Below are 27,192 nucleotides of genomic sequence, written 5' to 3'. Positions count from 1 at the left end.
TAGGTCCAGTCGTGACCGACTCTGGGGTTGCGGCGCTCATCTCGCTTAATTGGCCGAGGGAACCGGCATACAGCTTCCGGGTCATGTGGCCAGCATGACTAAGCTGCTTCTGGCGAACCAGAGCAGCGCATGTAAACGCCATTTACCTTCCTGTGGGAGTGGTACCTATTTATCTACTTGCACTTTGATGTGCTTTCGAACTGCTAGGTGGGCAGGAGCAGGGACCGAGCAACGGGAGCTCACCCTGTCGCGGGGATTCGAACCGCCGACCTTCTGATCGGCAAGTCCTAGGCTCTTGGTTTAACCCACAATGGTTTAACGAACAGCCACCCACGTCCCTAAAAGGTACCTAAAGCTATCTAAAATTTGTATGCTACAAATTCAAAACAAAAATAACAAAAAATAACAAAAAGGCACAAAGCACTGTTAAAATAAACTGTAATAGACCTAGTTGTAGTAGAGCAATTATTCCTCACATGCTCAAAGGAAAAAGGACTCTTGGCTTGCTTGCTAAAGTATGAAAAAAAGTGAGAAGAGCGAATTGTCTTTGGTGTTCCAAAGCTCTGTAGAGCAATTACATAAAGAAAGGTTCTTCTGCTTTGCATGGGTGTAATTCAAAAATGTTGGCACCTGCAGAAGGGCCTCATTATCTGATCTCAAATTTCAGAATGGTGGTGGGATTAACTTCATATGGGAGAAAGTGGTGTTTCCTAGGTGGGCAGCTCTGACACTATTTAGGGTTTGGTTGTAGCAGCTATTCTAGAAAAATATGCCTGCATCTCTCTTTTTGTACGGGAATAAATTGTGCCCTACTGTAAAAATCTTTGTGTTATGTACTGAAGTTCTCACCCTGGGCCAGCAGGGGGATACTGTAGATAGTTATGCAAATAAGGGATCGAAAGTGATGTTGAGTGATTGGATAGTTTTAGAAAATTGTTACAGTTACGTTGTACTGGAGCTCTATATAAGCAGGCTGGCTGAACCCTTCAGTTCAGTTCTGTTCTGGCCTGTGAATAAACAAGAGCTGTTTGAAGAATCGCTGTGTCGTCTGATACGTTCACCCACACCTTAACACTTTGGATCTCAAGTGCCAGAATGCCCCAGGCCAAACCTGCCCTGCCAACACTACCATGATTGACTGTTCTGAGACTGAATGAAGAACAGGACCATACAGGACTGAGTGAATTAATACCGAAAATCTTTCCGGAATCCTGGGTCAAGAGTATCTATTTGTTTGTCTTCACCAAAGTGGTGAAAAGGCCTCCCTCTTTGAGGAGCAGGTTGGCTGCCGCGTCACACTCGACGAGATCGCCTTCGGACAAGACTAAGACGAGGTCTGCATCTAGGATTTGAGAGACCCGGTGCTGGAAGGAAAGGAAAGGAAAGGAAAGGGAAAGTAACAGAAAGGGAATGCCATGCAAAGAACAGGAAAGCTTAGAATAAATACAGACAGAGATCTTTATTGAGCGGAGAGGAGCATGTAAAGTAAATATGCCAGGATTGAAATCAGCATGGTGATTTATGTAAGAACCCACTAAAGCAGTACTTAGTCACTCCCACAATTACCTCCTTCCATTGGCTGGATGGGTATTATTGCCCCAAATACACGCCATAATGCCTCATTCATCAGGTTGTTCTAAATTCAGTGACAAAGAGAAGCCAGAACTCCCCATGAACACCTCCCTCGTTCTCTTACATTGGCAATGGCGCCCACCCAAGAGGGGCTGGAAAGGAGGTCTGGTGCGTTCCGGCTGAAAAAAAGCCCTGTCACAGGTAATTCAAAGACTTGGTGCTCATCTTTAAAGCCCTAAACAGCCTTGGTCCTGTATACCTGAAGGAGCGTCTCCAACTCCCATCATTCTGCCCGGACGCTGAGGTCTAGCTCTGAGGGCCTTCTGGTGGTTCCCTCACTGTGAGAAGCAAAATTACAGGGAACCAGGCAGAGGGCCTTCTCGGTAGTGGTGCCCGCCCTGTGAAACACCCTCCCGTCAGATGTCAAGGAAATAAACAACTCTCTGATGTTTAGAAGACATCTGAAGGCAGCCCTGTTTAGGGACGTTTTTAATGACAGATGTTTTAATGTATTTTTAATCTCTTGTTGGAAGCTGCCCATAGTGGCTGGGGAAACCCAGCCAGATGGGCAGGGTATAAGTAATAAATTATTATTATTATCACACATGACTATCTGCACCCGAGATCTGCCATTTCCTAGATGGGAAAGGTCTCCTTGTATTATGGATTTTGATCCCACTCAAAATTCTGGAGTAGTCTCAGCTTGGGATTTCATTTAATACTGGCAGTGTTTGAATGTAACCCAAAACCATGGTTAAGCACTACACGCATGAACTGGAAAAAGGCCCCAAAAGGACTTGGGCTCATATGCTTCTCTCATCCCCTCCTCCTACATGGTTGGGTGAAGGATTCCCAATGCTTTCGATTTCACTTTCATAGCATCCTGCCTTGTATTTATGTATGAAGCAGAAGTTATGGTTTACAACAAACCTTGGTTAATGAAACAGGCCAGCTTCATAAACTATGGTTTGAAGTCAGCTTGCTTTTTTCCAAAATAATAGTAATAATAATGATCAGAGTTTGTTTTAAACCACTATCTTTTGTTTGGACATAGACACGAGCCAGGATTTTGAGAAAGTACACAGAAGTCTTCAGAAGGGGTGGAGGAGGACTTCTGCAGGGTTTAGTTGTGCTTTCTGGGAAGCCTGGCTTGTCTTTACATATGAAACAGAGATTGGAGAGGGCCAGGAGAGGTGAATGTAAGCCGATGGTGAGCTTCTTTTTGCTTCTGCATGTGGTGTTTCAGGACACTGTTTCCAGCAGACCAAGTTTATCATCTGCTGGGGAAATGCGGAAAGGAGGTCCACTGTGGAACGGCATACTTACAGCTATCGTCACCACTGTGCGATCAGCGAAGGCAGTCATCACAACCTTCTGCAAAATGTTCTCCTAGCAAATGAGAGATGCAACAGTCACTTAATGACTGCAGGAGTGGAGCTTGTCATAAGTCCACACCTACAGAAGCTCCTGGGTCTGGGTCTTGCATGGCTTGTGGTTAAATATTGAGTAAACCTGACCTGTAAAATTCACCCAATCACCTGTACATATGCATCACAGTTGACCACCCATGTGGGTCACTCACTGCCTGTATAAATGTGTCCTGGATTAGATGTTGGTAGTACTTTTTTCTGGGGGTACGCATACCCCTAAACATTTTGTGAATCTTTGTACTTTTGTCCATTTACTGTATTTATTTTTCCCCATTTGAACTATAAAATGGTGATTTTCTTGAGTCAAAATGAGAGTACCCCTAAACATTTTTTTAGGAAAAAAAGCACGGGATGTTGGAATCAAAGGTGTGTTGACAAAGATAAAGTCTCCATAACAGTCCCCCTTAGAGGAAAAAATGCTTAGGAACCACCAATCCCATTGAAACAGAGGAGTGTGCTATGTACTGAGCTGAATTCTAGAACAATAGGATCCAGAATGCAGCAGTCTGATTGGTCCGTAGGAGCAACCCAATCCAGCTCCAGGTGGAAGTGAATCAGCAACCTGATTGGCCTACAGGAGCAGCCCGGAATTAACCAATCACGTGGGGCCCATTGTGTAAATAATGTATATATAGCTAGACGTTTTGGGTAAAGTTTCATTCATTGCTACTATGAGCTGAATAAAGAGCATGAAATTCACACTCGACTCTGAGTATCTTTCAGTAAGGAACCCAGTGAGACAATGAAACAAGATCTTCTCCCTCCCCACATTTCCTAAAGCAACCATGTCCAACATCTCCCATTCAGGGGCTGGACTTTCCCTGACCAAGCTCTTTGGGGGATAGACCCTCTGATTGGGTTATGAGGTCATCAGGGCAAAGCACCACTTCTGCCCTGGAAGGCATTCTGTACAAAGTGGTGGTTGAGGAGATTTCACCCCTCCCATATCCAAGAATCTCCTGAGGAGTCTGCTGATTCTGCAGAGAGGAGGAAGCGTGTTCTGCTTTCTACATATTCTGCTCCAGCACCACATCAAAGAGTCAGTCGGTCAGTGAGTGAGTGAGTCAGTCAGTCAGTCAGTGTGTTGGAGAGACTGAGTGTTAGAGATCGTGTGTATAGATAAGGTTGCTGCTAAGAGCAGCTGCAGGCACTCAGTGCAGTTCAGCATTCTTTATGCTTAGACCTATTTAGCTCTGTATATAGTTGTATAATAGTTGTAGTTATAGAATAAAGAGAATATTCTACAGAGCTGCTCTCCGAGTTGTTTATATACTCTGCTGGACTCTGCTATACTCTGCTGTACGACGACTGTCTTGTTGGAGTGAATCCGGTGCTCACAACTCTAAGTTGTGAGTCCACAGCACTTTGACCTGTTCCTGTGCTGAAGGTGGTCTCTGGAAGTGCTACCCAGCTCACCTAGCCCAGTCGGGGCTGAAGTGTATGAGTCCAGTTAGTCACACTGGCTCAAGGGCGATGCTGACAGTGGTAAGACCTCCGCTGTAATGGTTCAGCACCTGACTCTTGAGCAGATTGGTCTGAGCTTTGCATATTAATGTAATGTTCCATGATCTCCTACTACGTGAACATGGAGGAACAAAAATGTGTCAGTCGTTTGTGGTTTGGGGTAGTGCTGGGGTTGGGAACCTAAGGCAGGGGGATCAAATGTAGCCCTGCAAGCTTCTCTGCCTGGACCACAGAATGGTCCCCAGGCATGGTCCTCCTCCTCAGCCACAGCCTCTTTCCCCAGGTCACACCCCTCACCCGTGATGCTCGGCACCCAACTTGGGTGTTTTTGCCTGGCTGCAATGTGTCCTTGAACAATGATCATGAATCTTGCTTGCCTGGATGGGAGATAGAGTGTGAATGTGAAGCTAGCCTGGTGTGTGAAGGTACAAGGTACATTTGCTTCTCTGCCCATGTTCCCCTCTGGCCCTGTCCACCTCGGGCATGTGGCCCTCAGAAGCTACTTCAGAAAAGAATGTGGTCCTCAAGGTGAAAAGGGTTCCCCACCCCTGATGTAAACCGAAGAAGAAAGTCCTCTGAATGGGTGGAACTAGGTGAACAGGGTCGTCTTCTTCAGTCTTGGCTGAAGGTAAAAATAAATAAATTACATTCCTTGCTCTTCCTACTTTTGTCTAGTGCCATCCGCAATTGGCATGTTGGCTGCAGATGTCTGTCCAGAAAGCGATGCATCCCGTGGCCTGAAATTGGTTCCCTTTTTCTTAAGAAAAATGCAAACAGGAGGGCAGTGGTTTACTCACTGTGGCCATATCGATGGATGCTGTGGCTTCGTCCATGATGAGGATGCTGCTCTTGCGTACAAAGGCTCTAGCCAAACAGAAGAGCTGCCGCTGGCCTACACTGAAGTTCTCGCCCCCTTCAGTTACTATAGCATCTGGATGGGAGGACGAGGAGGCAATAATTAGAATTTCTACACCTGTCTCCAGCTGCCATTTATCCCCAGGAAAGCCTCTTGTCAGCAGGCTATGGGATTCCACAGGGATCAGTAAGGAGGAGTGTTGGAGCAAGGTGCCATTGGTACATCAATGGCATGCAATTCTCTTTCTCCATAATATCTGTCCTAAAGCACCAGGAACACAACCCTGGAGGCACAGGTCAATTCTGTGTCCAGGGCGGCTGTCTACCAGCTCCATCTGGTACACCAGCTGAGACCCTACCTGCCCTCAGACTGTCTTGCCAGAGTGGTGCAGGCTCTGGTTATCTCCCGCTTGGACTACTGCAATGCACTCTAGGTGGGGCAGATTTTTGAAAGTGTACACCCAAAAAAGTAATGTGTGAATAGGACAACCAAAAGACTGCAGGCACATGGATCATGCAGAGGGGCAGGATTGGGTGCAGCTCCTCATCAAGTGTGCACCTGACCACAAACCCAGAGTTGTTGCCAACATAACTTGTGGAACGGCTCTCAGAAACATCAAGCAGCCAAATGATTCCATTGCAGGCTGGACTCTTGTTTTTAATTGCATGTGTTGATAGGGGCAAACTAGTATTGCATCTGCCCCCGATATACACACCTAGACCTCCTGGCAATGACTTGACCATGTTCTTCAACTGGGCAATCTCCAGAGCTTCCCAAAGCGTATCATCCGTACATTTGCACTCTGGATCCAAATTAAAGCTAAAGAAAGGGAAATGTAGAAATGCTCAGAGTCTGTTGCTGGATACATTGCCTAGTTAAATCCTGGCTGGACTGCTCAGCCGTTCAGTGAGCACATGCTTATTCTGTTACATATCTATCCTGTTGTTCTTCCGTCATAGATCTGGATGTGTGATAATGTGGTTCCAGACCCAGACCTGCTTAGCTTCAGCAAAGTGGTGGCCTCATGTGACTTTAGACCATATACTAGTTCCCTTTTTATTTGAATCTCCTCTTTCACATGGCACATTCTTCCCAGAGCGAGAGAATCAGCAGAGTGGGAGAGAAAGCAGGGAAAGACACAAGCAAACCTGAAGCCCAATGTAAACGTATCCAAAGCCATTGAACACTTCCTATCAGTTGCAGTGGGGTAGCAGTGGGGGCTAGCCTCTCTTCCTCCTGCCCTATGCCAGTCTGGGAACATATATCAATGTGGAGAGTATGACACAAGATCATTCATATTCTCCAACAAAATAAACATATTTTGTGCCCAGAGAACCGAATTCTAACCCCCGCCCAAATAATTTGTATTTGGCACAGATTTTGTTCATTATACATTTGTTGCTGCTGTCGTTTTCTTTTTAATAATTTTTATTAAATATTTTATTAGTTAACAAAAGTATGTGCATTGCCTCTTTTTCAGGTAATAATAATAATAATAATAATAATAATAATAATAATAATAATAATTTATTTATACCCCACCCATCTGGCTGGGTTTCTCCAGCCACTCTAGGCGGCTTCCAACGGAATATTAAAATACAATAACCTATTAAACATTAAAAGCGTCCCTAAACAGGGATGCCTTCAGGTGTCCTCTAAAAATCTGGTAGTTGTTTTTCTCTTGGACATCTGGTGGGAGGGCATTCACAGGGCAGGTGCCACTACCAAGAAGGCCCTCTGCCTGGTTCCCTGTAACTTGGCTTCTTGCAGCGAGGGAACCGCCAGAAGGCCCTCAGCACTGGACCTCAGTGTCCGGGCAGAACGATGGGGGTGGAGACGCTCCTTCAGGTACACTGGTCCTTCAGGTATATTGGTTGTGAGAACCTGACTTTGGGACATCCTCTCCCATCTCGACCAACAGCATTTAGGCAGACGTAAATATCTCCAAGTCCACCGTAACCAATGTTCCATCAGTCTGTCACAGTCTCTGAGGAAAGTGAGTCACAATAGGAGACTCAGAATCGTAGGCGAGTGCGTATGGGGAACACTTCCTGATTTAAGGAGCACAGTTCCAGTTAATAGGACTGGCCTGAAATAGAGGGATAGCCTTTGCTTTCTCACTGAGCATCACCACGTGGGGGAACTTTTGAGTATTAGGTACCCTGATTCAGGGCCTGAGTGGTATGTTCCAAGCAATTCTGAGCTGGTTTGCAACTGTGCTTTGTGCATGCCTGTTTGGTGGCCAAATCCACATGTGAAAAGGTTCAAAGGCAACAGCTGCCTTAGCTGTGCTTGGGGAAGACTTAGATGAGTCCCACCCAAAGATAGCACCAACATTATCTGAAATCCCGGCTATGCAAAATTCTGGGCGCACAGCAACACCGCAGCTCGCCAGCCAAGGGAACTGCAAGAGTGCTTACCGAATGGAACCACTGAATAATATGGGATCCTGCAGGATTATGGATAGCCTGGAGCGCAACATATCCAGGGGTATCTTTGAAATGTCGATCCCATCGATAACAATCTTGCCTGTTAGGAACAACAGAAAACACAACAGGTGAGGTGCTCAGTGATGTAAATAAAGCCTACAGAAAGGTAGAAAGGCACCTGGAAACAACCCCAAATGTCTGTTGGGTCATAGGGCAATGCTTTGGGGACAGAGGTCTAGGGTCCTACTCAGAGGAATGAGCGGGGGGAGTGGGCGATGCAGCAGGCTTGGTGTTAATCATGTTTTGAAGCAATATACTCGATGTTAGAATTCCTGCTCCATGATTGCAGTCATGGGATTTTTGTCTATCACATGACGGTATATGTTTTGACTCCACAAAGTGGGAAGTGATGGAGACAGTATGTTTGTGTTACTGTGTTCCGTGAAATGGGACTATTTGTCCTTTTTCTCTTTGCTGTCTGATGCTAGAGAAAGAAGGAGCCATGTTGCAGTGCTCCGTGTATGTTTGTATGTAAATAAAGTAGATTAGCCAAAATGCTGAGTTGCTGAGGTCTGTTACGCAACTGCGCAAACTCTGCCGATCCCTAAGTGTGCCGGTGTCGGTCGCTGTGATGTTTGGGCAGAAGAAAGCTTTTGAAGCTCCTGAACAAATGACCAGAAGGGAGAGAACATGCCAGTTGGGCATGTGTCTCTGTCAGGATCCTACTCAAGTGTAGGACGAGCTGCTGACACTTGACCGCTAAAGTTATCTTGGGCTAGTTACTGCACCTACATGGCCTCATCTTCTGTTCTGTCTCAGACTATACAATAGCCTTCCCCCAAACTGGTGCTCTCCAGACATTTTGGACTACAACCACCATTTGGCATGCTGGTTGGGGCTCATGGGAGTTGGAGTCCAAAGCATTTGGAGAGACACCAAGCTAGGAAAGAGTCAGCTCCAGAGTGAGGGGGTGCTGCTAGCTGGGTTTTACCAAGGCAGAGTTTAGAACACAGATCTTTCCTGATGCTGCTGCTTCATAGATTCATCACTCTCAAGTTCAAACACAATCCCGGGAACTGCATACACTTTCATCTCCATTCCTTTTGTCCTTTCTGATGTAAGTGCGATAGTTTGAACCCTAAGCCCAAGTGAAAGGTGTATAAGAGCGGTTGAAATATAAAGCAGCAATTCATTAATTAACCAGTAATAGGGGCACTGAATAGGAGGAGGCAGCACACAGGTTGGCTGGGAACGTGGTGAGAATCAACAACGCTGAATACCGCAAGGCGCTGAAGTAGCCCAAATGTATTCTGTTGCTTGCACTTGAAAGAGTGTACTTTTCAGAGCCATAATATCATGACTCATGAGCCTGCAATACAAGGTCTTTTCTGATCAACTAGCTTGCTTCTTAAATCTTCAGCTAAGCTCTGCTAGACCAAACACAGCTATCCATCAGCCCTAAATGAACATACCGGTGTGGGGGGTGGCCCTAAGGAAGAGCAGCAGAATGTGTGGGTCACCTCTGGGTCCAGATTCTTGGTCAGCCTATAGAGGCACCTACCCTTTACTGATCCAACACAGCCTGACGGAGAATTATTGAGTGACCCTCACTCCTTTGTTCCCTCCCCCCTCTTTCTCCCATTCTCTTTTGTTCTTCCCATAAAGGAAATATTTTGATTCCGCGGCGCATGATTAACGACGCTGCTGAAGGGATAATTTACAACGTGTTGGACACGGGGGCAGAGAAAAAGCAGCACCTAATGTAGCTGTCACTATGGGAGGCTGATCTAACTCAGCCATGAAATAGGATATGGCCCTTTTGCGTTTTGGCTCTTCCTTTTAGATGATTGGCTGCATAAGCCTTCAGCTGCAAGGAGAGGAGAGAATAGCTCAGAATAAATGCTTAGTGGCAGTGTTATGTACTAACCCTGGAACCTAAGAACAACAGGCAAGTAGGATCCTAGAATGCAACAACTGATTGGCTTGCAGGAGAAGACCAATCAGGCTCCAGGAAGAAGTTTATCAGCCTATTAGGCTGGTAGAATCCTAGAATGCAACAACTGATTGGCCTGCAGGAAAAGACCAATCAGGCTCCAGGAGGGAAGCAGAATCAGCCAATCAGACGGGACTCATTGTGTAAATAATGTATATAAAAGCCTGAGGTTTGGGGGGCAATTCAATCACTGTTTTACAAGCTGCAATAAAGAGCATGAAATTACTCAGAGTATATTTCAGGCAGTAAAGGTGAGGCGTTAAAATGGGCTAGGTTGGGGATGGGGTACCTGAGCGCCTCTGGATGTTGCTAGATTGCAGCTTCCTTCATCTATTGGTCATGCTGGCTGGGGCTGATGGGAGTTAAGAGTCCAACAACATCTAGGGTTCTCCCCCCCTCCCAAAACAGGTTCCCTGCCCTTGGAATAGGCAGGGAGTGATACTGGACCAAATGGACCAACTGGACCAAATGGTCAGGGGTCTCTTTACCTTTACCTAACTGTGGTCCACTGCAGGGGATTGGACTAGATGACCCTCAGGTTCCCTTCCAACTCTAAAGTTCTATGGCTCTATGGCTTAGTTGCATTTGGTTTGGTAATTCACAGGTGGCACAAACCTATACTAAGAAGTGACCAAGTACTCACCATCAAATATGTCTACCATTCTGAAGAAGGCCAAGGACAATGATGATTTTCCGCTGCCAGTGCGACCGCAAATCCCAACCTGAAAGAGAAGGTTCGTTGTGGCTTTTCTTGAGCATCGATGGAGGATTGGGGGAGGAGACCACAGAGAGCAAATCCACACACCCCTCCGCAAAAAAGTCCATGATGTTTTTCCTTTAACTACCGGAGATGGAGAAGCACTTCAGGCACATTGAGTTTTAAGCTGAGATTTGGCAGTGGAGCGGTTGTGGACACTTGGCAAGAGACAGATATGGGGTAGTGTTAAATTAAATTCATTAAAGTTCCATCAAAGTTTGGAAGATAATCCAAATTTTTCAAGACTTGTTTGAACTGAATGAATTATGAACCACACTTGGCCAGTATACAGCAATAGGCCAAGTTAAGTATATTCCTATTCAAGAAAAGAATTGGTTGGATGGATTTAATTCCTTGTGTTAGCTACCGGTAGGGTTTGGTCCTATTTAAAATTGGCATACACACACACACACACACACACACACATATATATACACACACACACACATATATATATCTCACATCTGTGACAATGGTCATCCTTCATTAACTTTATGGTAAGAAAGAGAGTAAAATTATTTAAGTCTGAATACTGTAAACCGCCCTGAGATCCTTGGGTGAAAGGTGGTATAATGAATTAATAAATGATAAATTTATGAAACCTTCTGGCCTGGTTTGATGTAAGCTTTGACGTGCTTGAGAACCGGCTTCAGGTTGTTTTCATATCGGACGCACAGATTTTCAATCTTGATTTCTCCTTCTTGCGGCCAGTCTTTGGGGACCTGAGAAATATCTGGAAAACGAATGAAGTCGTTGACCGTCAGTGCTTGGAAACCTTATCTATGCGATCAGTTAGCATGCAAGCGCAATATTGTTTTGCTCTCTGGCTTGTATGCATGTGCAAGATAAAGACATTCATCTAAGTGAAAGATGAGCAAAATATACAACCAAAGAGCCTCCAACTGGATTAGAGGCTATTGACTCCGTTATGTTTCATCTTAAGATAGAACGGCAGTGTTAAGACCTCATACGTTAGGTGATATCTAAGTCATAGTCAAAGAAAACCAACTAAAATCAATAGGCTTCATTTCAGCAGGTCTACCATGATGCTGATTTAGAATCATAGAATCATAGAGGTGGAAGAGGCCCAGGGGTCATCTGGTCCAACCCCTGCAATGCAGGAATCTCGACTAAAGCATCCATGACAGATGGCCATCCAACCTCTGCTTAAAGACTTCTATGGAAGGAGAGTCCATAACCTCCCCGGGGAGACCATTCCACTGTCGAATAGCTCTTACTGTCAGAAAGTTCTGATGTTCAGTCATAATCTCCTTTCTTGTAACTTGAAGCCGTTAGTTTGGGTCCTACCCTCTGGGGAAGGAGAAAGCCACTTCCGCCCTTCGGAGGAGGTGGAGTTATGGGCGTCACGCGTGCTTGGGGGGATTCCCAGCCGCATCACCTCCTGGCCAGCCAATCGGCAGGCTCTGGGGGCATGGCCTGCCCTAGTTAAAGCAGAAGGCGGCTGGGGATCTCCCTCTTTGCCAGCTGTTCCTGGTATAGTTCTGTAGATGGAAGAGGGGAGGTAGCGCCATCACCTGCCCCACATATTGAAGGGTAGTCCGATAAAGGATTCCAGGGGACGTGGCCCTGTCCAAAGCCTGGGGAGGTGAGGGCCTAAGGCACACCCCCTATCGATGACCCTGGGGGAGTTCCTAGTTGATGTGCATCAGCAGGACTCCCCCTACTGGTGGTTAACCCTTCCCGGACTTCAAGCGGATGGGCTGAAGTCAGATATAGTTGGTTAGGACAAATGCCTAAGCCAATACCGGTCATCACCTGTAACCAACAAAGTTGTGGCCTTATTTAGCCCGTTAACCTTAATAATTGTGTCATGTGTCATTATTTCCACTGGGGGTGCAGGAACTCGCCACGCAAAACAAGCTTGCTCCATCTTTCATGTGACAGCTCTTGAGATATCTGAAGATGTCTATCATAGCCATCTATGATGGGAAGTAATAGTGCCACTGTATTCTGCTCTGGTCAGACCTTACCTGGAGTACTGTGTCCAGTTCTGGGTACCACAGTTCAAGAAGGACACTGACAAGCTGGAACGTGTCCAGAGGAGGGCAACCAAAATGGTCAAAGGCCTGGAAACGATGCCTTATGAGGAACGGCTAAGGGAGCTGGGCATGTTTAGCCTGGAGAAGAGGAGGTTAAGGGGTGATATGATAGCCATGTTCAAATATATAAAAGGATGTCACATAGAGGAGGGAGAAAGGTTGTTTTCTGCTGCTCCAGAGAAGCGGACACGGAGCAATGGATCCAAACTACAAGAAAGAAGATTCCACCTAAACATTAGGAAGAACTTCCTGACAGTAATAGCTGTTCGACAGTGGAATTTGCTGCCAAGGAGTGTGGTGGAGTCTCCTTCTTTGGAAGTCTTTTAGCAGAGGCTTGACAACCACATGTCAGGAGTGCTCTGATGGTGTTTCCTGCTTGGCAGGGGGTTGGACTCGATGGCCCTTGTGGTCTCTTCCAACTCTATGATTCTATATCTCCTATCAGTCTCCTCTTTTCCAGTCTAAACATACCAAGCTCCCTCAACCGTTCCTCATAAAGCTTGATTTCCAGACCCTGGGTCATCTTGGTTGCCCTCCTCTGCACACGTTCCAGCTTGTCAATATCCTTAGTTGGGTATCACTTCCTTATGAGTAAATCAAGGAATGGGACCACACCGACTGTTCCACCTTCTGAGCATAACCTTTGAAAGAGCCTACAAATGTAGGAAAGAACTGGAAAAGTGTTGGCAATCAAGTCAGGTTCCCAATTGCACAAACAGAGCCAGCTCACACAGCTTTTACAGATGTGTGCTCTTTCAGAAGTTATAGTGACTGTATCTATGGGGCAGAAGTGAGGTCAGCAGGCATGAAGAACAGGACTGTAAGCATTTTGACATACCCATGGTGCCTTCGTAGTTCTCTGACTCCATGTTGAGAAAACTGTTCACTTTCTTTACCGCACTCATTTGTACTTCTAAGTCAGCCAGGTTTCTCACCACCCAGTTCAAATAATTGGTGATCTGAAATGATACAATAGGATAATTTCACAGGATGAAAACGGGCCGCTAGTAGTACAATGTGACGGAGTGAGGCTTCATTCATCCACGCATCATTTTCGAAAGTCCGAACAGTGCTGACAGAGTCGTCGTTTTAAAATGGTAGCCGGATAAGCAGAACCAATGATTGTGTAGATTTATACCATTGGGTGGTGTCTCCATTGAGTGATGCCTCCATCTCTACCATTGGGTAGAGACATCACCTTGCCAACAAAGGTCTGTATAGTAAAAGCTATGGTTTTCCCAGTAGTGATGTATGGAAGTGAAAGCTGGACCATAAAGAAGGCTGATCGCCGAAGAATGGATGCTTTTGAATTATGGTGCTGGAGGAGACTCTTGAGAGTCCCATGGACTGCAAGAAGATCAAACCGATCCATTCTTAAGGAAATCAGTCCTGAGTGCTCACTGGAAGGACAGATCCTGAAGCTGAGACTCCAATACTTTGGCCACTTCATGAGAAGAGAAGACTCCCTGGAAAAGACCCTGATGTTGGGAAAGATGGAGAGCACAAGGAGAAGGGGACGACAGAGGACAAGATGGGCAGTGTTCTCGAAGCTACCAGCATGAGTTTGACCAAACTGTGGGAGGGAGTGGAAGACAGGAGTGCCTGGCGTGCTCTGGTCCATGGGGTCATGAAGAGTCGGACACGACTAAACAACAACAACAACAACAACATACCATTGGGTTTACGCTGACTATTTTTACTAGTTTAATTTGTGTACTGCAGTTCCTCCTAAAGGATATATCCAAATGCTTAATACAATACAATTCAAAACAAAAATTGAAAACCTATTAAAAGCATGTAAAAACAATTAAAAACCATGTATTTTATTCTGTGAACTGCCCTGAGATCTTGTGGTGAAGGACAGTAGGTAAATGTAATAAAAAATAATAGCATAGAAACATTTAAAAGTATAACCTCGTAGCCCCCTGCGTACAGTGGCTTGATTCAGGTGTCACCAATGGCCATTCACAAGCTGTCTGAGCACCATCTCCAGCATCAAGTAGAACAGAGTCTGTTGCTGCTCCTGGCTCTTGTCACTGCTTGCACACCTGGGCAGGTGTGCAAGGCTATAACAAGAAGCAGGGGCTTGGGGTGGAAGGTTCGCAGGCTGTGAAGGACTTGTTCACAAATTTATTGACAGCCGCACAAATTATTATAGCTAGGAAGTGGAAGGGGGCAAGCAGGAGATAAAATGGAAGAAGATATAAAGAGGTGATATAACTACAGTGGATGCTCGGGTTGCGCACGTGATCCGTGCGGGAGGCACGTTCGCAACCCGCAGCGCTGCGTCTGCGCACATGCAGGTCGCAATTTGACGCATGCGCAAAGTGTGATTTAGTGCTTCTGCGCATGCGTGAGCACCGAAACCCGGAAGTAACCCGTTCCGGTACTTATGGGTTTGGCGCGGTGCACAACCCAAAAACCATAGCTGTCAACTTTTCCCTTTTCTTGCGAGGAATCCTATTCGGAATAAGGGGATTTCCCTTTAAAAAGGGAAACATTGACAGCTATGCCGAAAACGCGCAACCTGAAGCGTCTGTAAGCCGAGGTATGACTGTATTAACGTTCAATTAGCATGTGCCATTAAGGGAATATGCAAAATATGATTTTGAGGAGAAGGTGTTTATAGAGTTTGTACTGTTAAAACGGAAAGGGGTCAAACCATCACAAGAGGTGTTGAAATTTTGGGAGGTTGTGTTAGAATGACATCAGATTAAACGTAAAAGGTTATTAGTCAAAAGGTGTAAAATTAAAAGATTTAATATTTTGAGATGCTAAGGAGATCAAGATATAGTAAGATATCAAAATTAAGATAAAGATCAGTTAAGACAGAGGGAAGGGATTTGCGGATCAAATATATGAATTGGAATACAGTGAGGGGAGGTGTGGGGAAGTCTGGGAAATAAGTAAACGCAAGAAATATTATGAAGATGGAATTGTTCTTATTTGTTTTTCTTCTTTTCTTTTTTGCTGTTTTTTGTTGTTTTGTATTTCTGTAATTTTGCATTTTTTTGTATTTTTTGTTATGTCTTGTTTCTTTTTTTATGTAAAACTTTAATAAAATATTATTAAAAAAAAGAAATTTTGGGAGGTTGGATAGTTACATTGGAGTTGTCTCAGTGGTGGGGTGCATATTTTTATTTAGTTTTATTTATGATTATCACTTCCATCAAAATAAAAAATAAAATTTAAAGGAGGAAGAGGAGGAGAAGGGGCTACAGGCTTGGGGTGGGAGGGGCTGCTCAGGCAGTTTTCAGAAGAGATAGAAGTTATCCCTTTCTCCTCCAACTTTTCTACTCCCTTCCCTCCTACCTCTTCCCTCTGCTGAAGTTTAGACTGCAAATTCCTCAAGCTGTGGAGGGACCTGCTTTTCCTTTGCTGTAAGGCACTGCGGGGGACTGGACTAGAGAACCCTTGGGATCATAGCTGTCAACGTTTCCCTTTTTTTAAGGGAAATTCCCTTATTCCGAATAGGATTCCTCGCAAGAAAAGGGAAAAGTTGACAGCTATGCTTGGGGTCCCTGCCAACTCTACAATTCTGTGTCCAGCAAGGATGAGTGACTGTGCTACTATGAAAGAGAGGCAAATTTCATCAGTTGATTTTTGCCTAAATATCCAGCCTGCCTTTCAAGCTGAGCTGTCCTGTAAAGGTTCCTTACAACAACGGTTCAGAAAAAATTAAGATATTTTAGAAAGTGAAATGAGGTTTTGCTTTTTGTTTTTTAAAAGGACAGTAAAGTGGATCCCCTGTCGAAAGCTGGGTTTGAGAAGGCTAAAGTCCTTGCATGCACTTTCTTCGGGAGCACTCAGGGCCTGGGAATCTCAGTGACTTTGTTATGATTATTTCCAATTGGCTCGTAAAGCCAGAAGCTGGTCCAAGTCATTCCAAACTCCCTCAGCCCTGGCTTGAATCCATAACTTGCAAGATTGTTTCTGTCAATATTGAGAGTGTTGGGAAGTGAACCATGTACGGGTTTTATTTTTATTCTTTTAACGGTGGCTGTGAACCCAGCGGATTGGTTTTTGAGTGTGCGAGTCACCGGCAGATTCTGCTGTGCAAAGTGCACCAAAACAAGTGGGATCTGTACTGCCTCCTGCAGAGCTTCTCATTCAGTTTGGTGCAGCTTTCATCAAAATGAACTGCGCCCAAGTGCTGTAAACCTCTGTACGTACCGTTAGTGCATAGAGGAGACCCAAGCCCACAAGGCCAGACTTTGGACCATCGTATGGAGAAATGGAAGCCACAGCTGCAGTGAGAACAATGAAAGCCCCCAGATAATCCTGCAGAGAGAAAACAAAACACAAAAGGTGAGGGGCAGATTTATGCTACAGTTCAGTTAAATTACAGTTCACTGAATTAGTTCAAAAATCTCCAACAACACCTGAAAGCAGGTCCCATAATTGCTGGGTGAACTGTACGTATATCAAGATCATTTTGAGGTAGAACTTTGAACAACTTCCAATTCATCTTCAAATTAATTCTCTTCTATGTGGGCTAGACTTAGACTTTTCAGTTTCATTGGTAGGGAAAATAAATGCTTCCTTAGACATCTTAAGTATGTTTAATACTTCAGCACAGCGGCTTGTAGCATTTGAAAAGCCGACCCAAATTTTTTTTAGCTGATTTGGATGAACTTGAATTGAACTGTGAACTGAATGCAAACCTAACTAGTTCATTTTGTAAAAGAACAGAACGTGAACTGCAACCAGCTCCTTTTTGGGCACGTTGAACTGGAACAAGAACTAGTTCTTTTTTTAAAAAAAGAACTTTTCAAGCTCTAAGTGGATCCAATACATCGATTTCACATTTCTTTGCTTAACATTCACCCTGCCTTACAAAGGACTAGTGCACCTTTACTTATTGTACAGCAGAAGGGATTTCAGCAGGGGGAGCAGGCGTGTGACTGAGGTTTTCAGCAACTGCTGTTCCTTTAAGTGCAGAGGTAGCAAATGTGGTGCCACCAGATATTGCAGGAATACAGTTCCTAGCATTCTGCAGGTGCCTGGGCAAAGAATGTGTGTGTGTGCGTGCGCGTGTGTGTGCATGTGCGTGTTACAACCCTCTGGTGGAATCTGTGAGGGATGGATACAGAACCGGTGACTCCCAGATTTGTTGGACTATAACTCCCATCACCCCTGATCAGTGGCCATGCTGGCTGGGGTTGATAGGAGCAGGAGTCCAGCATCTGCAGAAGATGGGTTTTCTCCCCCCAAATCTCTTCTCCTGTGCTGTGTTGGTGGGCTGATCTAAATCACCCATAGAAGGTGCCACTAGGAGAAATTTATGGACACATGGTTCATAGTGGCAGCGGCGGTGGGGAGGGTTAAGTCAGGCACAATGGGGAAAAGCTAGTACAGGCCTTCATCCAATTCCTCAGTCCCTCGTGGCTGCTTTTGCAAGACGAAAGTTATGGCTTTGGTGTTCCAATCGCAGAACTCCAATTTAACACATAACAGGGGTCACCAGCCTTTCTGAGCTCGTGGGAACTTTTGGGATTCTGAGGGCATCTCATCCAAACTTTAGTTGTTGTTTTCCACTGGGTAACTCTCCCCGCCCCCAGGCAACATAAGGAGAGAAAGCACACATACAGATAATTCTTCCTACACAACACACACACACACACCATCACGAATTCACAAGGGGGTCTGGTTGAAAGTTGGATCCAGCAGAACTAAAAGGGATCCTCTTCAATTTGCATGTTTTACACAGTGTCTAAGGGACACGGGTGGCGCTGTGGGTTAAACCACAGAGCCTGGGACTTGCCGGTCAGAAGGTAGGTCAGCGGTTCAAATCCCCACGACGGGGTGAGTTCCCGTTGCTCGCTCCCTGCTCCTGCCAACCTAGCAGTTTGAAAGCATGTCCAAGTGCAAGTAGATAAATAGGTACCACTCTGGCGGGAAGGTAAACGACGTTTTTGTGTGCTGCTCTGGTTCGCCAGAAGTGGCTTAGTCATGCTGGCCACATGACCCGGAAGCTGTACGCCGGCTCCCTCGGCCTATAGAGCGAGATGAGCGCCGCAACCCCAGAGTTGGTCACGACTGGACCTAATGATCAGGGGTCCCTTTACCTTTTAGGGGTGTGGAGGAGGTAGCCACCCTCAACACAGGCGCCACATTGGCAAGCAGAGGTGTATAGTTTGGCCCTCAGCAGTCCTGTGCCATCCAATGGCTCTAGCACAGGCATAGGCAAACTCGGCCCTCCAGATGTTTTGGGACTACAACTCCCACCATCCCTAGCTAAGAGGACCAGTGGTCAGGGATGATGGGAATTGTAGTCCCCAAACATCTGGAGGGCTGAGTTTGCCTATCACTGCTCTAACATAATACTCCAGCCTGCAGCAGGTCTTGAACTGGTGACTGAAGGAACTCAGGAGGGTTTTCAGCCTGTGTGCTACCATCCATCTCTGGTCAGATTTGGGAAAGCAGCAAAGAAGCCTCTTAAAATCAATAGTTCAGGTGATATTCCTCAACTCAAAGCTTCTGGTTTCCTTTATGGCCTTGCATGTACATCCAGGGGCGGAATAGTTGGGGGTCACCTCACCAGGTGAGCTGGGAGGTCACACTGTCATTCTCCTCTGTATAGCTGGATTGGGGGTGGGGAGTATAATCCAGCCCAGCCTAGCCCAACTCAGATTCTCTTCTGAATGACAATCACCCCCAGCAGCAGCAAATGAAGACGTTTCTTGGCTTCATCGAGAAGAAAACTCAACAGAAATAACAATGAGCTATTTTAAGGATTGGCGCATATGAAAGTGTGGGTGTTTCGTAGCCAGATGTATTCCAGTTATAATTCTTTGCCCAGCATTTCACATCAAACAAAAGTTAACTGCCGGGTTCTAAGGTTTCAAAACCATGGCGGGGATGCAGGCGTACGTACCGTCCTGACCTCCAGCCATCTGTTGGCAGCCGACAGGAACAAGTATGCAATGTTGTTTGTGTCCGTAAGTTCCAGCATTCGCTGTTTAAATCTGGGTTCGTGCCTGCGAAAGACAAAGGGATTCTTACGTTAGCAACTCGCAATCCTGATGATACAACACACAGAGCACAGGTTGCAGGGAAGTGGAACCAAAACATTCAGATCAGGACCCTATCTGCCTACGGACTGCCTCGCCAGAGTGGTGCATGCTCTGGTTATCTCCCACTTGGACTACTGCAAAGCGCTCTACGTGGGGCTACCTTTGAAGGTGATTCGGAAGCTACAACTAATCCAGAATGCAGCAGCCAGACTGGTGACTGGGAGCGGCCGCCGAGACCATATAACACCAGTCTTGAAAGACCTACATTGGCTCCCAGTACGTTTCTGAGCACAATTCAAAGTGTTGGTGCTGACCTTTAAAGCCCTAAACGGCCTCGGTCCAGTATACCTGAAGGAGCGTCTCCACCCCAATCGTTCTACCTGGACACTGAGGTCCAGGGCCTTCTGGTGGTTCCCTCACTGCGAGAAGCCAAGTTACAGGGAACCAGGCAGAGGGCCTTCTCGGTGGTGGCGCCCTCCCTGTGGAACGCCCTCCCACCAGATTTCAAAGAGAACAACAACTACCAGACTTTTAGAAGACATCTGAAGGCAGCCCTGTTTAGGGAAGCTTTTAATGTTTGATGTATCACAGTATTTTAATATTCTTTTGGAAGCCGCCCAGAGTGGCTGGGGAAACCCAGCCAGATGTGCGGGGTATAAATAATAAATTATTATTATTATTATTATTATTATTATTATTATTATTATTATTATTAAATCTGAGTAGGATTGTGCCAAGTTGCCGGGTGCCTTTTGAAGATCAGGAACCAGAATAAAAGCGTCCCACTCATTTGCTCACATTCATCCCTTTTTCTTAGGTTGCCATATTTCTAGAAGTAAAATTCAGGACACACATTTTTTGGGAAATGAAACTCAAAGTTGTTCCCCTCCCCTAGATACTGTTTTCACTGGTTTAATCTCAGCAACCTTTTCCTTTCTGAGTTTTCCCCTACCCTTCCCTCCTTCTATTTTCTTCCCCCGACTTCATCAAAATGTTCAACCTGATCCAAATCATAGAGCTAAAAGGAAAAGTGGGATAGAGTGTCGCTTTTCTAACTTCCTCCTTTAGCTCTATGTGTCGACATGCAGAGGGCAGGGGCCAGCTGGGAAGCCCCAGCTGGGCCGTTTCCTTCCAGCCATCCTGCTGCGAAGACTATCAGCCTCTGCTTCGACATAAATCAGCAACCCGGGCTATCAGCAGAGTGACCTGTGCACACAGAATAGGCGTGAGGCTTGTGGAAGCATACTACAAACTACAGATTTATTAATCATAAATCAGGACAAAGAAACATGTCGTCTCTCTCTCAGAACAGGGGGAAAGCAAAAGCTATACACACAACGGAAGTTCCCAGCAAGCGGTGCTGGAATATAAACAGACATGTGACACGCAACAGTTCCACACGTCTGCTCCTTAAGGTGGAATGGAAATCTCAACACTATGCACATATTAGACTGCTTCCTATGCGTCATGCATTAACTCAGTAGTTCGCAAACTTTTTTCTCTGGGCCACACTTTTGGAATAAAAATTTGCTCATGCCACTCCAGTTTCTTTCTTGATAAGAAATACAATGGAAAACAAAAAGAAACAACTCTTAGCAGTGCTTGATTTGCAACATAGAACACAACTACTTTATAATACAGTGGACACTCGGCTTGCGAATGTGATCCGTGCGGGAGCCACGTTCACAACCCACAGCGTTTGCAACCCGCAGTGCAGCGTGTGCACATGTGCGGGTCGCAATTCGGCGCTTCTGCGCAAAGTGTGATTTAGTGCTTTTGTGCATGTGCGAGTGCCGAAACCCGGAAGTAACCCGTTCTGATACTTCTGGGTTCGGCGCGGTGTGCAACCCGAAAACATGCAACCTGAAGCTTCTGTAACCCGAGGTATGACTGTATAACCGTGGGACATCCAGGAAGTATAAAACAAAGCAGCTACATACGAACATGAATCATTCCCACCACACTTGCCATTCTCTCCTGCCACACCACTGTGGCACATCACACCCTTTGAGAACCACTGAACTAACTGGAATCAGTCAAGTAAAAGTGTGGGGAGAATCTTTGCCTGATGCCTAATCCAGAAGCACAGGCATCATTGATCTCTTTGGGGAGGGTTTTTCAGAGGCAAGGAGCCACCGCACAATAGGCCCAAAGCCCAACTTATTCCCAGTGTCACCCAGAGCAGGTCCCCGGTTAAAGATCAAAGTCAGGGATGGGGAACATCTGTGAACTTTCAGATGTTATTGGTACATCTAGAAGTCAGGGAAGATGGGATTCACAGAGCAGCCATGTAAGGAGGCCAGTCATTCTGTCCCTGCTTTAGGGAACAGACTGCTCAGTCGCTATAGCATTCCTGCATTGCCGGGGGTTGGAATAGATGGTCCTCCTGGTCGCTTCCAACTCTACAATTCTACGGTTCTATGACAGGTTCATACAGGAGAACAGCCCTTCAGAAACCAGTGCATCAGCTTGTCCTCTCTGACCTACCTGGCAGGTACTGATAATATGAAATCCCATGAGTGGGAGGAGAAGAACCCAGAAAACTGTTAGGATATTTCCGTTCCACCTTAAAAGGGAGCAGGATGTTTGTGTCACAGCCTGTGTATTTCCTGTTTTCACAGGATGTTTCTGTTGTGTCTTTTGCTTTCGTTTCTCTCTCTCTGCCGGAAACTCTCAAGCAGGCAGTCATGGTTTTTCTTTGTTCTGATCAACGCTGAATCTATATAATGCTCTCCTGTGTGCATCTTTCGTTGTGTGAACACTGCTGATAGAGTGTGCAAGAGCTCTGGAATGTGGCAAGCTATTTCTGGAGCTCCTGTCGCTAATTGCTGATACTGCGTGTCTACGGGAGATCGATAGACGTCCGGAGACGACGTGGAGTCAAGATGGACTTTGTCTCCCTGGCAGTATCCCAACAAAAACACCCCTCCATTTATACATCCTCCCTTGTCCTTATCCCGTCCAATGTACTGGCTATCTGACGAAGACCATGTCGGGATTCACAGAATGCTGTGTGAGTTAGTAAGTCTGCAGGCTTGAGTTTGCTAGCTGATGCAACTTCTGATGTACTTCTATAGAAGTACTCAGCAGTAATGTACTGACAGTTGATTGGCTGCCATCGGTTTAAAAGGGAAACCTGTCCAGCAGTAAGTGTGGTGGTGTAGAGGAGTGTGGTCAGAGAGAGAGTTTGAGGTCTTCCTATTTGCCTTAAGGTGCAGCCAGGTACTCTGTTTGACTATGAACTGCTTGTGTATTATAGCCTGTAGATATTTGTATATATAAAGGTAAAGGTACCCCTGCCCGTACGGGCCAGTCTTGCCAGACTCTAGGGTTGTGCGCTCATCTCACTCTATAGGCCGGGAGCCAGCGCTGTCTGCAGACACTTCCAGGTCACATGGCCAGCGTGACAAGCTGCATCTGGCGAGCCAGCGCAGCACATGGAACGCCGTTTACCTTCCCGCTGGTAAGCGGTCCCTATTTATCTACTTGCACCCGAGGGTGCTTTCAAACTGCTAGGTTGGCAGGCGCTGGGACTGAATGACGGGAGCGCACCCCGCCGCAGGGATTCGAACCGCCGACCTTTCAATCAGCAAGTCCTAGGTGCTGAGGCTTTAACCCACAGCGCCACCCGCGTCCCTATTTGTATATATAGCTCACAATAAATAAACTGCACTGAAGAACCTGGAACTCTGATCATTTCTGCTAAAGCGTCACAAAGAATTCGCGACAGACCAATCACAAAATGCCATTATCCCAGAAGATGGGAGGAGATTGGGTTTTATGCTTTGGTCAACATTTAGTAAGCGATGCTGTAAAGCCAATGACATGCTTTTGATGCTCTTTTTGGGCTCTGTGTGCTGGCTGGCCATCTTTTAACTCGAGCCAGGTGTTTACATAACTACCAAGTCTCCCTCCCTCCCAAAAACTAGCTCAGAGACATTTCATCATGATACATACATTTCTTCATTAGGGGGAAGGGAAGAAGCCCAGTATTGCTTCAGCCTGGAGTGCAGCAACTCTGCTACAGTGATGTTTAGAAGAAATTGTAAATATTGGCAGGAGGCTGACTGTATTGTATAAACGTTACTGCTGTACTTCTGCTCTGGTCAAAACAGATGAATTGCTCTTTGCTGGTTTATTATAAATTGCAAGAATGCAGCGCTTGTGGTGCATTTTTGTTTAAATCCATTTTGCTTTTTGCAAACTCGGGAGCCAAGAACGGTTTTTACCAAAAGAATAGCCTGATTAACAATAGCAATTGATCCAGTTTAGGATACAGCGGAACTCAGAAAGGGGAAGCTTTGCTCTGTTTGAGTAAGCCTTGATTGGTGCCAAGGTGGGTTACAAAAATGAAACTATGAAAATAAGCACAATTTACATTTGCACAATGCAACAAAAAAACAAAGCACCCAATGACAAAATAAGAAAACTGGAGCACAGAAAAGCCATGCAGAATATAGGAATACAGTGGTGCCCCGCAAGACGAATGCCTCGCAAGACGGAAAACCCGCTAGACGAAAGGGTTTTCCGTTTTGGAGGTGCTTTGCAAAACGAATTTGCTATGGGCTTGCTTCGCAAGACGAAAATGTCTTGCGAGTTCTGCGGGGGTTTTTTCCCTCTCCCCCTTTTCCCCCAGCCCCTAAGCCGCTTAACAGCTGTTAGCTAAGCCGCTTATCAGCTGTTGCTAAGCCGCTTATCAGCTGATCTAAGCCGCTTATCAGCTGGTCCACTAATCCCTTAATAGCCGCTAATCCCTTAATAGCCGCTAATCCCTTAATAGCCGCTAATCCCTTAATAGCCGCTAATAGCCCTTAAACCGCTAATAGCGCTAATAGCGCTAATCCGCTAATGGGCTTGCTTCGCAAGACGAAAAAAACCGCAAGACGAAGAGACTCACGGAACGGATTCTTTTCGTCTTGCGAGGCACCACTGTACTCAACAAAAGGCGTGGTAATGAGATGCATCTTGGGTAATTGATGAACGGCATACGTACTGACATGAAGCCTATCCAACGCATCGTAAAATCCCTGGATGCACAGCACTGAAATGATTTGAATGATTGCCAGTACAGTGGTACCTCGGGTTACATACGCTTCAGGTTACATGTGCTTCTAGAAGACATCTGAAGGCAGCCCTGTTTAGGGAAGCTTTTAATGTTTGATGTATTACTGTATTTTAATATTTGGTTGGAAGCCACCCAGAGTGGCTGGGGAAGCCCAGCCAGATGGGCGGGGTATAAATAAATTATTATTATTATTATTATTATTATTATTATTATTATTATTATTCAGGTTACAGACTCCACTAACCCAGAAATAGTACCTTGGGTTAAGAACTTTGCTTCAGGATGAGAACAGAAATCGTGCAGCGGCGGCGCAGCGGCAGGCCCCATTAGCTAAAGAGGTGCTTCAGGTTAAGAACAGTTTCAGGTTAAGAACGGACCTCCAGAACGAATTAAGTACTTAACCCGAGGTACCACTGTAGATACTGGTTTAAGGTGGCAAAGCTGTACTCTGTCTTAGAAAGCCTTGGTCTGCATATTCCTGCAGGTTCATCTCTGGAGTATCTGGATAAGGGATTGGCCATTTGGCCTTTGTGGAAACAGAGCTTCAGATCTCAAGAGGTTGTAAGAGACAGCAACATATGTACCTGGAAGCACTTATTTTGTTTTTCCTGCCAGGGTGATTATTGAATTGACAAACCTGCCCTGGTCTTCGTTATCAATAAGAGTGTAATTCCTAGATGCTGTCAGACTACAACTTCCATCATTCCTAACCAGCTTGGCCAGTGGTCAGAAATTATGGGAGTTGTGGTCCAAGAACAGCTGGGCACCCAAGGTTGAGAAAGGCTGGTATAAGGCGTCTCAGTTGTTGTTTTGGATAGGGGGGAAATGTAGAGGGACTCATGTGACTCACAATCAGTGCTTTTTTCTGGGGGGATGCAGGGGGATGCATACCGCTAAACATTTTGTGAATCTAAGTTTGGCTTCATTGAGGGGCAGTATTTCAATATGAGGGGCAGTATTTCAATATTTCATAAAGAAGGCTGATCGCCGAAGAATTGATGCTTTTGAATTATGGTGCCAGAGGAGACTCTTGAGAGTCCCATGGACTGCAAGATCAAACCTATCCATTCTGAAGGAAATCAGCCCTGAGTGCTCACTGGAAGGACAGATCCTGAAGCTGAGGCTCCAATACTTTGGCCACCTCATGAGAAGAGAAGACTCCCTGGAAAAGACCCTGATGTTGGGAAAGATGGGGGGCACAAGGAGAAGGGGACGACAGAGGACGAGATGGTTGGACAGTGTTCTCGAAGCTACGTACATGAGTTTGACCAAACTGTGGGAGGCAGTGGAAGACAGGAGTGCCTGACGTGCTCTGGTCCATGGGGTCACAAAGAGTCGGACACGACTAAATGACTAAACAACAACAACAGCCTCACCTGTCCCGGGGACAGTCTACGGGATATCTAACAATCCAGGATAGCAGCGGGAAGCATCGGGAAACGGCGCCGGAATAAAGGAATTTCCAGCAAAAAAAGGGAAGGTTGACAGCTATGCACTGTGCGTGCCCAACATCGTTGTGATGATGTAATGACGTTGTGATGTGGCATGATATACAGAAGGAAATGTGGACCCCAGGCTGCAAAACATTCCCCAGCCCTGTACAGAATGAATCCTGTGATGTGTGAACAAACGTTGGCAAGTCTGCAAAACTTTGAAGTGCTGGGAAGTGGGTAAGAAAGTAATTGCCCAGTTATTAAATTGATGTGCCCTGCTTCCTCTGAGGCTCACAGAACAGTTCACAAAAATGAAGACTCAAAAATACAAAGAGTAAGAAAGAAAGATCTTGCCGAATCTGTGGGATGAAAGGGCGGTATGCCTACAACGAAAGCAGCAGAGTCACTATGAGCGAACTACTTTTTCTCTCTCCGAAAAGCTATTGTCTGTCTCCCACTTTGGAGAGCTTCTTTGGCAGCCACAATCCCCTTCCCTTCCCTCCCCCCCCCCCCCACCACACACAATGGAAACTCTGACACACTCAATCTGCATCTTTTCATCTGCCTCCAGCTCCTTCTTCTGCACATTCTTTAACTTTTTATCCTGTTCAGATGACGAACAAAAAGGTCACCCAAATCCCAGTCTGCTTGGCCTGTACAACGTTGCGGTTAAGTAGTCCAGGGAGCTCATGACTGCTTGAGGGGGTACATAATGAACTCAGAACAAAGGGAGGCAACTATCAGGCTTATCTGGGGGGGGGCACTTTGGTTCTGGGATGGAAGAAAATTGGTTAGCTGCTGGAAGAAAGCATGGGTGGAATGGAATGATCTTAGGAAATTAAGGTGAGACGGACCCAAGACAGAGGATTTTTTTTGCAGTTCAAAATCTAGCTTGCCACACACCATCTAAAAATATTGGTCAGGATGAGAGGAATTCCATAGATAGGGATGGAGCAGAGATTTGTTTGATCTGCATTTTAATGCAAAACTCCTTAATTCACATTTCCCGAAACCAAAACATGGCTACTCCATCAAAATCAATGCAACTCAGTTCTCCACCCAGAATACCCGGTTCGAATCCCCACCATGTGGTGAGCTCCCGTTGCTCGGTCCCTGC

At 45.8% G+C, this 27,192-nt stretch overlaps 1 protein-coding gene across 15 annotated transcripts in view; it reads right to left on the bottom strand.

Moving 5' to 3' along the window:
- Positions 1-27,192, bottom strand: part of ABCC9 (ATP binding cassette subfamily C member 9) — a 91,724-nt gene that overhangs the window by 1,983 nt on the left and 62,549 nt on the right. For 8 of the 15 annotated variants that reach the window (XM_083401735.1, XM_083401743.1, XM_083401745.1 and 5 more), the window contains 10 exons: positions 19,439-19,541; positions 16,735-16,842; positions 13,400-13,520; positions 11,104-11,234; positions 10,388-10,466; positions 7,743-7,851; positions 6,038-6,141; positions 5,264-5,397; positions 2,899-2,961; positions 1,193-1,364 (listed from right to left, as the gene is read on the bottom strand). In XM_083401735.1, coding sequence (XP_083257861.1) covers positions 1,227-1,364; positions 2,899-2,961; positions 5,264-5,397; positions 6,038-6,141; positions 7,743-7,851; positions 10,388-10,466; positions 11,104-11,234; positions 13,400-13,520; positions 16,735-16,842; positions 19,439-19,541 — 1,090 coding nt within the window. In that variant the 3' untranslated portion in view covers positions 1,193-1,226. Of the gene's footprint in view, positions 1-320; positions 823-1,075; positions 1,365-2,898; positions 2,962-5,263; positions 5,398-6,037; positions 6,142-7,742; positions 7,852-10,387; positions 10,467-11,103; positions 11,235-13,399; positions 13,521-16,734; positions 16,843-19,438; positions 19,542-27,192 lie in introns of all 15 variants that reach the window. The other 7 variants (XM_083401746.1, XM_083401742.1, XM_083401744.1 and 4 more) reach the window with 2 other exon arrangements.

This window comes from Podarcis tiliguerta (assembly GCF_965153285.1).
Source record: "Podarcis tiliguerta genome assembly, chromosome: 10".
In the NCBI taxonomy this organism is placed as follows: Eukaryota; Metazoa; Chordata; class Lepidosauria; order Squamata; family Lacertidae; genus Podarcis; species Podarcis tiliguerta.
Note: the sequence above shows the minus strand (reverse complement) of the source record. Positions and strands in the feature narration are given on the sequence as shown.